At 53.0% G+C, this 15,957-nt stretch overlaps 6 protein-coding genes across 6 annotated transcripts; 2 read left to right on the top strand and 4 right to left on the bottom strand.

Moving 5' to 3' along the window:
• Positions 1-320: 320 nt before the first annotated feature.
• On the bottom strand, positions 321-1,414 carry J4E84_008749 (uncharacterized protein; the record flags this gene model as incomplete). The annotated part of the gene is made up of 3 exons (XM_049391318.1): positions 321-560; positions 612-1,310; positions 1,376-1,414. 3 exons carry the CDS (start codon positions 1,412-1,414, stop codon positions 321-323), a joined length of 978 nt encoding a protein of 325 aa, XP_049241020.1.
• A 550-nt stretch (positions 1,415-1,964) lies between these two features.
• Positions 1,965-3,023, bottom strand: J4E84_008748 (uncharacterized protein; the record flags this gene model as incomplete). Its single annotated transcript, XM_049391317.1, has 2 exons — positions 1,965-2,087; positions 2,151-3,023. The coding sequence occupies 2 exons, from the start codon at positions 3,021-3,023 to the stop codon at positions 1,965-1,967; spliced, it is 996 nt and encodes a 331-aa protein (XP_049241019.1).
• Positions 3,024-3,499: 476 nt separating this feature from the next.
• J4E84_008747 (uncharacterized protein) lies at positions 3,500-4,497 on the bottom strand (the record flags this gene model as incomplete). The annotated part of the gene is made up of 2 exons (XM_049391316.1): positions 3,500-4,076; positions 4,139-4,497. 2 exons carry the CDS (start codon positions 4,495-4,497, stop codon positions 3,500-3,502), a joined length of 936 nt encoding a protein of 311 aa, XP_049241018.1.
• Positions 4,498-8,351: 3,854 nt separating this feature from the next.
• Positions 8,352-10,266, top strand: J4E84_008746 (uncharacterized protein; the record flags this gene model as incomplete). The annotated part of the gene is made up of 2 exons (XM_049391315.1): positions 8,352-8,403; positions 9,113-10,266. The coding sequence occupies 2 exons, from the start codon at positions 8,352-8,354 to the stop codon at positions 10,264-10,266; spliced, it is 1,206 nt and encodes a 401-aa protein (XP_049241017.1).
• A 602-nt stretch (positions 10,267-10,868) lies between these two features.
• Positions 10,869-13,476, top strand: J4E84_008745 (uncharacterized protein; the record flags this gene model as incomplete). The annotated part of the gene is made up of 2 exons (XM_049391314.1): positions 10,869-10,948; positions 10,998-13,476. The coding sequence occupies 2 exons, from the start codon at positions 10,869-10,871 to the stop codon at positions 13,474-13,476; spliced, it is 2,559 nt and encodes an 852-aa protein (XP_049241016.1).
• Positions 13,477-13,692: 216 nt separating this feature from the next.
• J4E84_008744 (uncharacterized protein) lies at positions 13,693-15,199 on the bottom strand (the record flags this gene model as incomplete). Its single annotated transcript, XM_049391313.1, has 2 exons — positions 13,693-14,733; positions 14,786-15,199. 2 exons carry the CDS (start codon positions 15,197-15,199, stop codon positions 13,693-13,695), a joined length of 1,455 nt encoding a protein of 484 aa, XP_049241015.1.
• Between the last annotated feature and the right edge of the window lie 758 nt (positions 15,200-15,957).

Raw genomic sequence — 15,957 nt, 5'->3', positions numbered from 1 at the left:
GGTGAGCTTTGAAGCCGCCTCCACCGGCCGAATGCGGGGCTGTAGTGACGCAACGGTCTCTAACGCCGGGCCAGATCCGACGAATGATTAATAGCCCTGAGGGCCCATTACTTGACATGGTTTCTATCGTTTTCTTACACTTTCATGACGTTCAAGGTTTCAGCATATCACGGAGACGACTGAAAAATGGTGTTTTACATCTGATGTCAATTTTACTATCTATTTGTTGGAAGCCAGCCCATCATGTCTCATATCAAAACCGAACAAAGCCGTAAGAGTGTTCAGATGCTCGGTGTGTCTCCATTATCGGATTACACACTCTATGCCGCCTGAATCTTCTTGCGGAGGATATCCTTCAGGGTAACGGCGTCAGCGGCGAATTTCGAGATACCCTCGCGGAGCTTCTCGACGGCCATCTGGTCCTCGTTGAAGTAGAAGCGGAACTCGGCCTCGTTGTTGATGTAGGTCTTCTTCTCGATGTCGAGCTTGCTGGCATCCTCGGCGATGAGCTTCTTGGGGACGTCGTCTTGTGAGTTGTACAGCTCCTCGAGCAGGTTGGGCTGTATTCGTTAGTCACATGTGCAGGGATAGAGCCTGCGGGCAGTACTTACAGCAATGGTCAGGTAGTCGCAACCAGCGAGCTCGGTGACCTCACCGACGCTGCGGAAAGATGCGCCCATGACGATGGTCTTGTAGCCGTGCTTCTTGTAGTAGTTGAAGATTTGCTGGACGCTCTTGACACCGGGGTCCTCCTCCTTGGAGTACTCCTTCTTGGTCGAGGCCTTGTACCAGTCAAGAATACGGCCGACGAAGGGAGAGATGAGGAAAGCACCGGCCTCGGCAGCCGCGATGGCCTGGACCTGGGAGAACATGAGGGTCAGGTTGCAGTTGATTCCGTGCTTGGATTGCAGGATCTCAGCAGCCTTGATTCCCTCCCATGTAGATGCGAGCTTGATGAGAACGCGCTCCTTGTCGATACCGATCTCCTTGTAGAGGTCGATGATGTGCAGGGCCTTGGCTACTGACTCCTCGGTGGAGAAGGAGAAGCGCGCATCGACTTCTGTCGAGACCTTGCCGGGGACAATCTGGAGGATCTCCTTGCCAAACTGTACCAGCAGGTTGTCAAGGGTGGTGTCGACCTGGTTCTCAAGGTCGGTGCCGTTCTTCTTGCCGTATGCGACGGCCGCATCGATCAGCTTCTCGTACTCGGGCTTCTTAGACGCGGCGAGGATGAGCGAGGGGTTGGTGGTCGCATCCTGGGGCTGGTACTTCTTGATGGTAGCGAAGTCACCGGAGTCGGCGACAACGGTCTGTAGGGAAAGTCGGTCAGCTATAATTCTTCCGCAGGCTTGGTGTTGCGCATGTGAATACTCACGGTGCCGGAGGCCTTGAGCTGTTCGAGGGAGCTAGGCATTGTGAGGGGTATATGTGTATGGAATTGGGATTGAAGGTTTGATGCAAGTGTTTGTGAGAGCACTTGATATGTAGTAGAGGTGAGGAAAGTTGTCGACTGATGTGATGTAAAAGTGTTGTTGGGCCAGCTGCATGGGTGGGGCCTTTCATACGTAGCGCCCCTCACCTTCCGGCCCCTCCATGGAAAAATAGCGTCACCGGTGGCAATGGCGGCAGAAGTCAAGCTCAGTCAGCGGTGAGGGTCCTTTCGAGTAACCGCTAGCGATCAGAAATTTTGCCGCTCTCGGAGCACTGTCGTCCGGCCCATCCATCAAGACGCGCTTCGGCATGGATGTGGCTGGACGCGATGCCTGAGCAGATCCCACGTGGCGGCACTCGGAGCAGAGTAATGCACTGTCATACGATTGAGGAAGCTTGTCCTACCAACAACCCACGGCTATACACTATCGCGATGTTATTCTTAGCTTATCATCGTGAATTCCCGCGGACATATCCAGGGCAGCTTCGGCCAAAAGGCCGACTTCAGGCTTCTCCATGTTGGTAGCTGGATATCACAACTTTGCTTTGCCAGTCGTCTTGCCCCATCCGTCTTGGTTCAGCCATCCGTACACCTCCTTGTACTGTTCTTCAAGATTGCTAACAGTATGGCCCGCTCCGCTTGGTCCCGGATCGTTCTGCATTATCAGTCATCAGCACACAGTCACACACTCGGGTGGATGTTTTCCATCAATACTTACGTATGCCTCAACTAGCCTGGTCTGTTTCGCGCCCACCTCAAGGATCGTGCCTCCACCCAGATCGGTTTCTTCCAAGCATCTCAACATGGCGACTGCCACTTCTTCGGGTGTCGCCCACGCATCCTTGGTTTGATCAACGAACGCCAATTTCTCCGGATGCTCGGTCCACAGTGGTGTTTTGATGACGCCAGGAGCGACGGCATTGACGCGAATGTTCATCTCCGCTTCGAGCGTACCCAGAGACCGGACAAAACCGTTCATCCCATGTTTGGCCGCCGTATATATCGGCGCGTGGAGGTTGGGGTTTTGGCCTGCAATACTAGAGATGATGACGACTCTCTTAGGATTTCGCGCACTCACTCTATCTACACCAGGAGGTGGGTTGAGGAAATGCGATATAGCAAGCTGAGTCGTGCGAATGGGATGTGTTACGTTGATATCGAGAGTTGCGTATCGTCCCCCGTCCGCCTTGTCTCTGCTCGCGCCGCCATCGACGCCTGGAGGATGCCAGAAGTTACTCCAGTGGGGATCGTAGACGCCTGCTCCTGGACATACAATGTCGACTTTTCCGAATTGCTGTATTCCTACTTCGAACATGCGCTCCAGCTGCGGCCAATCCGTGACATCGGTCTTGAGAAAGACGGCTCGTGGTTTCCCTTGCTCTTTTGTACTGTATTCTCTGACCAGTTCCTCTGCTTCTGGGCGAAGCGAAAGATCGGCTATAAGGACGGAGCAGCCATGGCTGAGAAGTAAGGCTGCGAAAGAGAAGTTTATACCTGACCCAGCACCAGTGACTATGGCGCTTTTCCCTTTGACACTGAATGCATTTCCAGATTTCGTCTCGTTGACTAAACCTGGTTGTCTTGCTGCCATCTTGCTTTAAGCACGCTCTTGAACTCGTTCGAATGGTCAATAATGAGAAAACATCTCTCTCATGGTCGTCAACATGGCTATATATGCGACCTAGGTACACGCTGTCCAGCATTCACGCGTCTAACCAGCACGGGATTGCCTCATTGGGTAACGAGAGGGGTAGTTGTGGGGTAACGAGCACCGAGCACTATTGTGGTCGGGGAAGGTTTGCCGAGCTTCAACCCTCTTACACTACGCGGAAGCTCGTATTCTGGATCGTTCTTCAGTCTATCATACTCCAAGCCCACTTGCTAATCTCGAAAAGCGATGAGATGTTGACGTCAGTGCTGCAGTGAGTCGAGTGAATCTTGAGTAAATGATCTTTGTACTAAAACTACGATTATGTACATGCCAACCAGCCAGACAGTATCGAACCTGCCTTATTTGGGATATCGATGTATACCAAGCGCCACCTAACGCCGTATGTGCCAGAGATCTTAATTCCGTTTCCTCAGCTCACTGCGCTCCTGTCCGTCGGTCCCACTAGTACGCGGAAGAGGCTCGCCATTGCCCGTGCCTGAGACGTGGCTCAGCCGAATCAGCTCATCCATCATAGCGTCTCTTGTCTTCTTGAGCAGCTCATCGACATGCTCTGGTCCCTTTCCTTTTGTTTGTATTGGCGGCAGGACTGTTACATCCACCACGCCTGGCGTAAACCTCTTGCCCTTTACGTCTAGAACGTGGTAGTAGTTGCCAACGACGACGGGCACAATTGGGACTTGGGCTTGTACGGCGAGATGGAAGGCGCCTTTCTTGAAGGGCAGGAGTTCAGGCTTCGAGGCGTAGGAGCGCGTGCCCTCGGGGAAGATGAAGACATTCTGGCGTGTTGTCTTCATGGTGTGTGCGGCAGTATCGAATGCGGCGCGGGACGAGGTGCGGTTTGCGCGGTCTATGAAGACGGTCTTGGAGAGGGCCATGAACCAGCCGAGTAGGGGGACGTATTTCAGCGACTTCTTAGCCGTGACGGACGTGTATTTGGGGAACATGCAGCCGAGCATGAGGACGTCGAGTTCGCTGCAAGAAGTGTCAGCGCTGCTGTCCAAAGTTGGTCTAGCCAAAGGACCTGGTGAACCCACGTCTGGTGGTTGCCCACAAAAATGGCGGGACGGTCCCTGAGGGCGTCTTCTCCACTGAGGCCGCCCTCTTTCTTCATGCTCCCCGTCACTCTGAATGTTACGCCGGTGCACAACCACATGACCCACTTGAACGCCCGCGCAACCGTCCACTGGATCAGTCCACCATAGCCCACGAGGCGTAGAGGTATAGCCACGAGGGTGCCGTACAGCGCGCAGCAGAGCATGAGGAGCATGGAGCTTATTGCGAAGGCGTAGTACGACACCAGCTGGGCGGGCTTCGCGGGCAGCACGAGCGAGAGCAGGCGCATGGCCATGATGAGCGCGGGCGGCATGGCGGCGAGGTAGATGAGCCAGCCCATAGCGAAGGCTCTCGTCGGGGAGGGAGAGGGAGAGGGAGAGGGAGAGGAGGGGTGCGTGTGTTTGTATGTGTTCGTATTGCGGGTTGAAGAGAGTCGGAGCTTGGTGGGGACATTTTTTGTCACGCGCCGAGGTTCGCACATGCTGGCTCGCCAACTCGCTAAATGTCATGTGTACCGCCATGCCAATCATCGTGACCCCTTCTCCTCCACAGAATGCCCTGAACTCGTCCGCACCAGTACATCGTCTCTCCGCCGTCTTGACCAAGTTATCGCTGTAACACAGAATGTCGCGATATATACAAGTAAGAGAGGAAGCAATATCCACCGCCAGGCTACCATGCAACCAACCCTTAGTTTGATTTCGGCGGCTTGCGCTCCGTCAGCCAGAGGAAGATCTAGCACGGCCTTGAACCACGTCTCGGGCGTCCATCTCAGGTACGGGTAGTTGATTCCGACTGTGTTGGAGGCGATAGGTTCCTTGATGTGCTGGCCTGTCGTCTGGTATGTCACTACGAAGACGAAGATGAAAGCCGACAAACAGAACACACTTCCGAGCAACGACAGGATAGCAAGGGCGCTAAGACTTTTCCGACCCTATTCACACTTTTAGTACCCTGTTCAAGAGATCGTGAACATTGTCACCGTACCTGTCCAGCCTTCCTCATCCTCCATGCTGTCCACATGCCGAGAATGCCCAAGAAGAATCCATATACTGCTGCGCCATTGCTCTCGTGCCCTTGATCCGTCCACACATTCTTTGGTTCGACATTAATTTGGGTCGGATTTCCTGGCCAGTTCACATGATAAACATGCACCTGATGCTTCTGGTCATGTATCCAAGCCACCACAGAACTGATCAATCCGAATACGGTGATGGATAGAGCACAAAGTAAAGCGCTCGATGCGAACAGCAGCCGATTTATCTTTTGTCGTCTTGCCATCAATGTCATAGAGGCGGGCGCTGTGCGGGGAGAAGGTTGTAATAATTCCATATTGACCGAGCGTAGGAGTGGGCATAATACGAGGAGAGGAACGAAAAAGCACTTCTCAACGGTTCATGCGCAAGTATTATACGCTTCAGATCTGGGGCTGAGCTTTTCCTCCCGTCATCGTGGCACACATTCGGGCTGGGTGGATGAGCTCAGCACCTTTGCAGCTTAGTTGTCGCAGCCTTGAACCACTTCAGGCACGCTACCTCTCTCAGATGTCTAATATTAGCAGAGCACATGGGATCATCAGCAAGCATGTCGGCATCTTGATGCTCAGTCTCCTACTCGTTCAGCTTGGCATGTTTGGAAACAGAGCGGATGACGCCAGGGGAGCCATGTTGGTCAGCTCTATCGAAGTAGGAAATATGCACAATCCAGTATAAAATCCTGAAGATTGCCTGTCTTCGAAACAATGGTGAGATGACGCTGGTGCACTGTTTCTTGTTTCGAAACATGTCAATATTTGCGAAACTTGGTGGCCTCTGCGTTCACCTGGGGAACCGGCAGTAGGACGGGGTAGATATTAGTGGACTCTGAGAACGGGAAGGCAACTGCACAATCCGAAGCGCGTTTTGTTCGTCACCAAGAAGAAGCGGCAGTCGATGGGGTGTCTTTGGATGGTTGTGAAGGTATTGGCCGAGTTCCTGACGCGCTTCGGGTCGATCCTGCCCGCCTCGGAAGAGCTGGTGGAGCTAGCCCTGGAGCACAACCAACCACCCACATTTCCACGACGCGTCTCCGTACCCTGGACCCATCACTCAGGCCATCGACGAAGCATGAGCTTTCACACGTGCTGCAAGTCTGCACTCGGCGGTAAATGAACGAGACGGCAGAGATACAGGCCGACAGCTCTGCTCGATCGCTCTGTCTTTGACCCGTGATGCGGCCTGCGGCACGTCTGGGCGGCGGCTAGTCGTCACACACCAAACACGCGCGTTGACACACGGTACAACCTTTCCCGCTGCTTGCTTCAACAACCATGTCCGATTCAAAGCGGAGGTCTCTATTCGCGACTTTCGCAGTTGAGCCTCTCGGTATCGAGCGTAGCTTGCCAACGATACTCTACGCAGAAGTATACGCGTGCCCTAGGCTCGCGCATAGCGCACAAGTCATTCAGCTATTCCCAATTCTATTCTTCGCGACAGCTGTTCGCATTCGGTCCGGTCCGCGCTTTGGCTTCCCAGGCACCACGGCCGTCCCAAGGACCGGCATGAGGATGGGCGGCTATCGCACAGTTTACCTACAATCCATCGCATACGGGGAGCGCAGAGCCAATACTCTAGGCTGCTAACGATTACAATTCCAGCCTCTTACTCAATCCGTCCTTGATCTGGTAGCAAACACGAGCCGTAATCCAGCCAGCCCCTGGCCGTGGTGGGTGTTCGATTGGATATCGAGCTGTGGTATGAGCACGGCGTAGCTAAAGCGATATGCAAGCACGGCACATACTTCTCATGAACTCAACAGGTCATGAGCAATTGTTTATATCCCTTCATGTGGAACTATTTCTGGTATGCGGCACTCATTATTTTTACTCACTCTCTATTCTCTCATTCGCTTCCTGCAGCCCTGCGTGCCTGGCCGGTCCAGAGACAACACCAGGAATACATTCTTTATTAATATCTATTCGTAAATAACTTTGGATTGCACTTATGCGGCTGCCTTACCGGTCCATCAGCAGCATCCAGCCACTCCCCAGCATTTATACCACCTTCCCAGCCAACTACGGGGGCTCTGACTCAACAAACACATCTGGAATTCATTCGGGAACATGCCTAATCAGAAAGATCGAGGATGGGATCGAGGCGATCCCTCTCGAAAGGAGTAACATTCTCTCGGCTCCTATACTCAGTCCAGATCAAGAAGAGAAAGAAGTCTTCGTGCCATCATGGGACGAAGCCGATAATTTCAACAAGCCTCTGCCTAAACTTCCAGGATGTATATGGCAGCGAATGTCTCAGCGGCAACGCATCTTCACTCTGCTGATTTTACAATTTCTGATGCTCCTTACGATCGGGCTGAGTCTTCTGGCCGTCAAAGATCGATCTTCAACCAGGTAAGCTGTACGAAGGCAAACCATAAGGACGCCGTTAACATGGAGTCTACAGCGATGAGGATGCGACCGCACACGTTGCTAGCAATGGCCCTTCAAGTACCAACATTACCAACAACCTCCGACGTGGAATCTTTGCGTTACCTGTTGAACTTCCGCAGCAGCAGAGTATGGCATGTCTGACAAGCGAGGATCAAAATGCGTGGCAATGCGCGTCTGAAACAACCTTTCAACTAAGCATACTTCCAGCTTTGGCGGGCAACGACAGCACGATCATGATAGCGGTGGGGCCATCGGGAAGCAACGACATCGTCCGCCATGGCGAACGCATACCGGTCATTCCACCTATGGAGCTACTAGCGATTAACGGTACTGAGCGCGAAGACGATTTCGCCTATCACTTCCGCACCACCTACGACAAGATTGTATTGCTCAGCCAGGATGAGTTACCTCTGGCAGGAGAGCCACATGTGCATGCTTCGACGTCAAATACTCCATTTCAACCTGGGAATAGTCTGTGGCAGTGCATCTTCAATGAGACGACTGTTGAGGGTTACATCTACCCTACCAGAGTTACGACTGCCAGCGCTACCAATACTGCACCAGGCACGGTCGATGTGGATAATTCCACTACGCTGCCGGATTTCCCCTACGCCGTTGAGTTGGTCGAGGAGTGGACGCCAAATGGAAAGACCCCTTTTTGTTCGAAAATGACTATGAAATCGGACGGTACCCTTGCTCCACTTTCGGAGGAGGTGATGTTGCGTTTGGACAATTCTAAGGGTAATGTTCCAGTCTCCACATCGCAACCTATGGGACGTATTAGGCATCGAGAGCAACGGGAAGAGGCGCATTTGAGCCAGTGTCAGTGTCAATGGGTGGTCAGCTGACGCAGGGTTTTTCGATCTTACATTCGACAGACAATGCCATGACTCCGTCAAAATCGTCTTCTTTGCGCTGGTCCGACGTCTTCATTACATCTCCATTTGGGTATGCTTACATCAAAACATTACCAAAACAGCTTACGTGTCTTTCTCCGCGAAGAACAGGTGGTCGATTGAATCTTGGGCCCATGGCTCCACCCAGGACCCTTTTTCCTGGGTACACCCGCACATGACATGCCACACTGAGTAGACGATCAGCGAAATTCGTAATTGCCCTGCAGACCTCACAGCATCTACCGCGTCCAGGCTCCTTCCCGATTACGTTGTCCCATCGTCGGCAACCGATGGCACATCGCTGGGCTCTATCTTTACTCACTCACTAAGCATTTTAATCGTCTGCAACCTGACTTTCACGCCCGCCTGCATTCAGTACCTCAGCAACATCGCCGAATATTTCGAGGATAGGGAACGGATCTTGCGTCGCAATCATCTACTACACTATCGAAACCAGATCAAAGCAAGATAGCCTTAGCATACGATGGTCCCCAAGGTCAGCGAATCCAGGCGAAGCTCTTCAGCAAGGGATCTTCGTACACAAAGCAGAGATGCTGTGCCACCAAGGACTCCCGAAATCATACAAATACCTGGCCGATTCAGCGCGCTTGGAACTGATAGCACTATAGCAGTAGTGGGAAGGAAGCAAGAGCCTCGCGCACGAGTAAAAGTTGAGCCCGAGAGTCCCGATAACACGGTATACCCAACCACGCCAGCATCCCGACGTCGAGACTACAGGGAAGAAACAAAAGTAGTCAAGCCCGGAGGGCCTTCTTCCCGTCATCATACAGTTCACATCAAGGTCGAAGATAAAGCCGATCTCGAAACACCACCACATTACCCATCCTTCACAACAGCATGGTCTAAATCTCCACTCCGCGTACCGACTCCCCTCGCTGAACAGTTCTACCGATCTACGGTAGTTAAGAAAGAGAGCGATGTTTCCTTAGTACATAGAGATGTACTGTCACTTCGCAGCCAAACTTCAGGTCCATCGGTTAGCTCCAGCTACAAGAGGTTCGCTGTCGAGACTTTCCGTGACTTCGATGCGTCACACCCAGCCTCAAAAGTCAAGATAGAAGAGGAACCAGAAAAGGGATACTACATCCCGACAGGAGCGAGCAAAGTCAAGCATGAAGCGGCATCCTCTTCCTCGAACGTCCACCACCGCCGTCATACACCAACGAATTATGCCGGCTCATACTATAAAGCGCCCGTGAAAGAGGACCCAGCATCACATTCTTCGCCCGACCTCAGGCGTACACGAAGCCACTGCGCCGTCGCGCCAACGCCAGAACTGCGCTCCGAAACCAAGTTCTCCTACCTCCAACCCATCACACCCACACCCTTCAGCACACCCTACGGTCTCGTCAACCCCTACCCTCCCGACCCATCATCATACCTCGTCCCGGGCTCCTTGATCGAAGGAGTTCAACGGCGGACAAAGTGGGGCCAGAGAGACAGACGAACGAAGCGGCAGCCGCCAGCTCTGCAGCCGCGAGGTGCGCCTGTAACTGAGGGTGTTGCTAGTGATAAACAGAACGCTACAAAAGCAGGAGCCGAGGGGACTGGAAGTGGCGGGAAGTGTGCATGGTACAAACTTTCGCTTTGCAAATGCTCCAAATGGATTAGTTGTATCAAGGCGAAGTGCGAGCGAGCTGCTAAGGAGAAGTGGTGGCAGAGTAGTAAACAGCATCAGTATACCACGGAGAGGAGGGAAGACAGTGGGTTTTATGTTGTGAGAAGGGAGATTGGTCCTAATCTCAGGGTTACGGTTCGAGATGTCTGAACTGCGGGGGAGTGGTGGTCGGCTGTTTCTAGGAGTCAATGGTGATGACGGGTGGCAGTGGGGCGGGAAGGTCAGCTCTGTTATCAGGAACTCAATGACCAGCCCGAACTAGACCAGGCCGCAGACTGAGTCAAAGGCACACTCTATTCATTCCGTCATCAGGGAAGGTGCTTGGGAAGGCGCATTTGGTGCTGCGCGGAATATTCCTGTATTGTACACATATACTCTACACGCGATTCGCCAGGTGGTTGCACCAATTCTCACCGGGATTACCAGAAGCAATCCCTATGTAGTCGCAAGAATAACAGCGCAATATTAAGATAACATCTCCATGGTGCCTGCCAATAGTGAGCGATCGGTGTTGTCATGTGGACCCCGAACAGCCGGTTGCCAATACAGAAGGCGCAAGGGCTGGAGTTCAATCTCGCTCTTTCGCCCCCACACCTCGACCACAGCCTTGTGCAACATCACAAGGCTGACACTGCCATGCCAAAGAAACAGGTAGCACTACACCTCATATACAAGATGGCTCGCTGTCCAGCCCCCTAGCACTTCCCACTTTACTGCGAAAGTTTGCGTCTCATCTTCGCCGTCTGGCCGACATGAGTTCTCAGCGTTACAGCTCAATCGGTGTGCCTGGAGCCCTTGCTTGGGAAATGGAGGAGTATGAGTCCGAGTACCGGTAAGCTTCGTTCTGCGACGAGACCTGGGTTTGTGACTGACAATTGCAGACTGCAGGGGCGCACGACGGAGGTCTCCTCAACTAGCCTTCTCTCTGAGCACGGCTTCACCTCCGAAGACGATCACCAACAGGACGTCGATAGCACTGAATATCAACAGAACGTCAACATCAACCCATGCCAGCACAACGCGAGCGTCCACAGCTACCCGCAGAATTTTGGTGCGGGTGCGGTTGATCAACCCCCCGAAGTCCATTTGGAGAATCAGGTAGCTGGTCTCACATCCGAGCACATCGACAGTCAGGAGACCGATGCCTTCCAAAATGTAGACTTCATTTCATTCGGCCAACCTCTTCGCCGCTTCTACTTCCGCACGATAGTCGGCATCCTTGGACCGGTGATCGTAGTATCTTATCTCATCACCATCTGGCGCATCTACCTCGCCCCGCTCCACCCCGAATCGACAGTAGCCTTCGGACCACCGGGTGCCAAATGGGTCTTCTACAGTTGGTTCGTCGCGGGAGTGATCGGACTCAGCTTAAGTCTCTACGGACTGGCTGGTGCAGAGGCTGGCATGCTCATGGAACGAACCTGGAGAGTTGAAGATGCCATGCGTCTTATGTTGCATGCTGACAATACATGGTCTGGCCCCGGTGGCTGGATGAAAGCAATCAAATGGGTTGTGCAAATACGCAGGAAGCGCAATCAGCACAGCAAGCTCCCTTCTCCGTTGTGGTTTGTTCTGGCACTTCCAAGCGTTGTTGTCTTCGTGGCTTGGCCCTTGTCAGGCCTCTGTCTTGAGATGACTAGTGGTTTCCTTCATGATAAGCCAGGGCAAGGAGCGAATGTTACCGGATTCGTTCAATCGACCTTCAACGCCGTCCCTGGGAGTCGGAGGCCATCCAGAAGGTCCTACATCACCGCACGTGTTCTCGGACATGGTGCTGTTTACACACCTGAAAACTTCGATCGATCGAAGAACGAGTTCTTGAAGAATGTTCCAGTAATACTGCCGAATGCTGAGAGCGTCGAAGAGATCTTTTTGACCGCTCAAGGTGAAACTCCTATAGAGGGAAAAGCTTGGGGTCTATTGTTACATTACGATTGCAAGATCGTAGACAAATTGTCTGACTTCGTTCTCCTAAAAGACCGTCGGTCTTCAACAGATGTCTGGGGTTCTAGATCCATCTTGCCCGATTTAGAAAGAATGATAACTGTACGAAGAGCGGATCAGGATTCTCCCATCGACGAATTCACGACAGCAGCGTCCCCGTTGGGCCCGACCGACAGCCTTGCTCCAGCTGCTACCTCCACCCTGGCTCCTGTGCCGAGCACGGTTCCTAATTACATGTCATATCGGCTCCATGACAACAAAACCTTTGTGGAGATAAGGAAAGAGCCCGCAGGGGGTGACGCTGGATACTTACCCGATCTAGCGAAAGGGGTAGTAAACATCGGTGCAGTCATAGAGACTGCGTATCAATCCCTGTCGCTACGAACGGGCTCGAACGAAGAACCGCCATGCGGCTGGCTTTACGATATGGAATACCTGTCAACGTCTTACTGCTATCATAATCTGCAAGAAGATCCCTCAAAACCGTATCCCGGAATTGAACACAAGAGAGCTTTTGAGGTTTTGTTGTGGCAAACACTTTTCGCCCCAACAGGTTCTGGGAACATTACCATCGACCGTACGATCGAGTCGTTAACCGGCGAGTACATCGATGGTGAGGAGAGACTTGGAGCAATTGGTGTGTCCTGTACGTCAAGCAGCAGTGTAGGCTCAGCAAACATCGACGGCGTTCGCTCTACTTACTCTAACTTCCAACGGAGCGACACTCCAGTACCTACGTATACCTCAAAGAATGATTGTGCGAAACGCTTTAGTGCAGAGACGCTCGCCTGTACACTCAACATCACCGAGTATGGTTGGTTGAAGTGGTTGTTTGACTCGATAGGCCTACCGTCACCGGTTGATCTATTGTTCGAAGATCCCACAGAAGGAGCTGTCCTTGGCATCACGAGATTTGATGATCATCTCTATTATCTACAAGCCGATCAACTTCGACAGGTTCTTCTACAAGCATACTCCACCTACGCCATCAAGCTCATGTACAATGACGGTCGGGATTTCATAGCCGTTAACGGAACACACCTCGAATCACACGTCCCCGACCTCACGGCTTTCGTCGCTGGCACCGTGATCGAACCGGGCGTAATGCCAGCCGCTGTTCCTGTGGCTTTATTCGGATTGTGGGCCTTGATCAGCTCAGGTCTTTGCCTTCTCTATGGCTTCAGACGACGATGGAGCGCGATTCTGGATGGGCATACAGTCTTCAGGCTTGGGGCAGAGTTGCAGCAGACGTACCGAGCGAAGCTTCAACGGTATTCTACGATTGCTGATATTGAAGAGTGCGAGGCTTTGCATAAGATTCCGGGATTCGTTGCTGACATGGATGCTGATGACGATGTGGGGAGGATTGGGCTTATGGATGGGAAGCCGGCTAGGAAGGACAAGTTTTATCGGTAGTGAATGGTGTAGTGAATATCGCACGTGAAGTAGTGTGCAGTAGCAATTATCCACAAGGAAGAACTTATGGAGAAAGAAGAATTTGATCACAACGTGTCTTTATCGTCAAAAAATGTAGTATGCGTATCGAACGCTCTACCACTGAAATAATATTTACAACCAACGTAATCTCCCCTTGCATTTATTTTCCAAAATCATCAGTATCTATCAAGCGACTTAGAACGCAAGCAAGACAGCACCCATCATAGCACCGACAAGACCCCCGGCCTTGACATGGCTCGCCGCACCAGTGAACTGCGATGGTGGGGCAGAGAAGGTAGCGTTGCCGGAGGGCTGAGGCAGCGCACCAGTAGGTGCGATTGATGGCATGACAACACCAGGTGCGGACCTGGTGTCGATCTCCAGACCAGACTCGGTGGGGTAAGGAGGAGATGAAGCTACCGCGGAAGTGATCAGACTAGAGATGGGCACAGCAGGGTACTCAGTCGTGAAGGTGGCGGGTGGTGCGTTGGTGATTGCCGGGGGAGCGCCGGTGACGGTGACGGTAGCAGTACCGCACTCGCAAGGCTCATCTTCGCTGTCGCTGTCGGTAGGAGAGTCAGGGCTGCCTGACTCTTGGGGGACAGCGGCGCCGCCGGTGGGGTAGTTGAAGCCAGATCCGCCGTTGCCGCCGGCTGGGACAGCAGGAGGTGTGGGCTTCGCTGCGTCGCTCTCCGTGCAGGTAGTGGATGCACCAGAGGGCTTCGAGTCGGAACCACTGTCAGAACCACCAGTGGCGGCAGGGGCGTCGATGCCAGACTCGATGGGAGCTCCGGTGGCGGCAGCGGAGTCCTCGATGGCTACGCTGTTGACAGGAGCACCCTCTGTGTTACCGGCATCGATGACCTTGATGGATTTGAAGTCGCCAGTCTTGTCGGTCCACTCATACTCCTTGCCGGGCGAGTAGTTGATGACCTTGATGCTCTTGACAGTCATGGTGAAGGGCGCATCGTCGTAGGTGACGTTACCTCCCGCCCATTGACGAGTGCCCTCGTCCTTGGAGTCACCACCTGGCCAGTTTCCAAGACGAACATTGCAGGGCGTTTGGGGGTAGTTCTTGCCGCCATTGGCATCGGCGAAGTTCAATGTGCGGGTAGGCTTGTCGTCAACAATCCAGGTGAGCGATTCAGAAGTCCAGTTGAGAGCGTACTTGTGGAACTCGTTCTGGTTGTTGAGTGCATCGGCCTCGATCATACGATCGTAGGTGGTAGTGTTGCCCTGGCTGGTGTTAGTTTTCGGGAAAAGACATTGCAAATTGTTGGTCGCGTACCTTGCCGAAGTAGTTCTGCTGAACACGGCTGTCTACGCCACCAATCCATTCCCAGTCGACTTCATCCAAGTTGTCAGACTGAAGAACAATTGAAGAGATAATGCCGACGCCAGGAGCTGCCTTCATGACGACCTCAACGTATCCAAAGTGAAGCATGGCCTCGGATCCAATAGTGGGAGCATCACCCTTCTTAGCAACGGTAAATTCAGCGCCCTCGGGTCCATACTTCAGGGAACCGGCAGTCTGCTTCCATCCCTTGATAGCGTCCTTTCCGGCAGTGAAGTCGGTCTCCCAGTTCTGGGGCATGGCAGGGTTGTTAGGGCATTTCTTCTCCATGGGGTTGCAATCAGTGAAGGTCTGAGCGGTGGCCAGAGCAGCCAGCACGCTCGCGGTAGAGTATGTGGAGAAACGCATGGTGGATATCTCGGTAAAGTCTAGTGGTTCGAGATAAGTTGATAAGACAAAAAGAAGTAGTCGTCCGAGATGTGCTGTACGGCGTCGTTTCACACGCAAGACACAATGTCAACAATGCGTAGAGTGGTGTTAAGGAATGTAGTGCTTCGCAAGCGAGCGTTGAAAAGAATGTAGTGACTGAGGTCGACCTGCGTCCAGAGAATCGACTGAGAGAGTGTGAAGTATGAAAGGTTAGACAAAGAGTGCAGGCCAGTGCTGCGTGTCAGAGGAGCACCGACTATTAAAAGTCACGAAATGCTATACGAAGCAATCTCCCCTGCGCGCCAGGACGCGCATCAGCGGCCAGCGGCCGAAGTCCATGCGGCTTCTCAAGCCCATGCAACATGTCTCCAGTTCAAGCGCTGCGTAGACCTGAATGGTCGTGATGGCTCTCCTGAAGTGTTTCACCAGCCGTCTGTGGAGACTAGGGCGTGTCAGGATAGTCGAGCCGCGGAGCCCGTTCTGGCGGCGACGCCGCAGGCGCCTATCAGAATGGAGAAGTGCCTGGCATCATCTGGCTCATGTTTCTTCTTCCCAGCCACTAATTCTTATGCTTTGGGCGTTGGCCGGCTGCGTGGATGTGGCTGTGCCGCTGCGCCCAGCAAGTGGGAGGGATTGACGTTTCCCGTCATTGCGATGCGCACCTGGGCAGCCCTGACAGCTGGAGCGATGCGCGCTCTCCTATCTAATCTTGGCGATCATCCGTCTATCAATGACGT

Source organism: Alternaria hordeiaustralica (genome assembly GCF_023758085.1).
Source record: "Alternaria hordeiaustralica strain BMP 2776 chromosome Unknown scaffold_23, whole genome shotgun sequence".
NCBI lineage: Eukaryota > Fungi > Ascomycota > Dothideomycetes > Pleosporales > Pleosporaceae > Alternaria > Alternaria hordeiaustralica.
The sequence above is the reverse complement of the archived record's forward strand: the minus strand, read 5'-3'. Positions and strand labels throughout refer to the sequence as shown.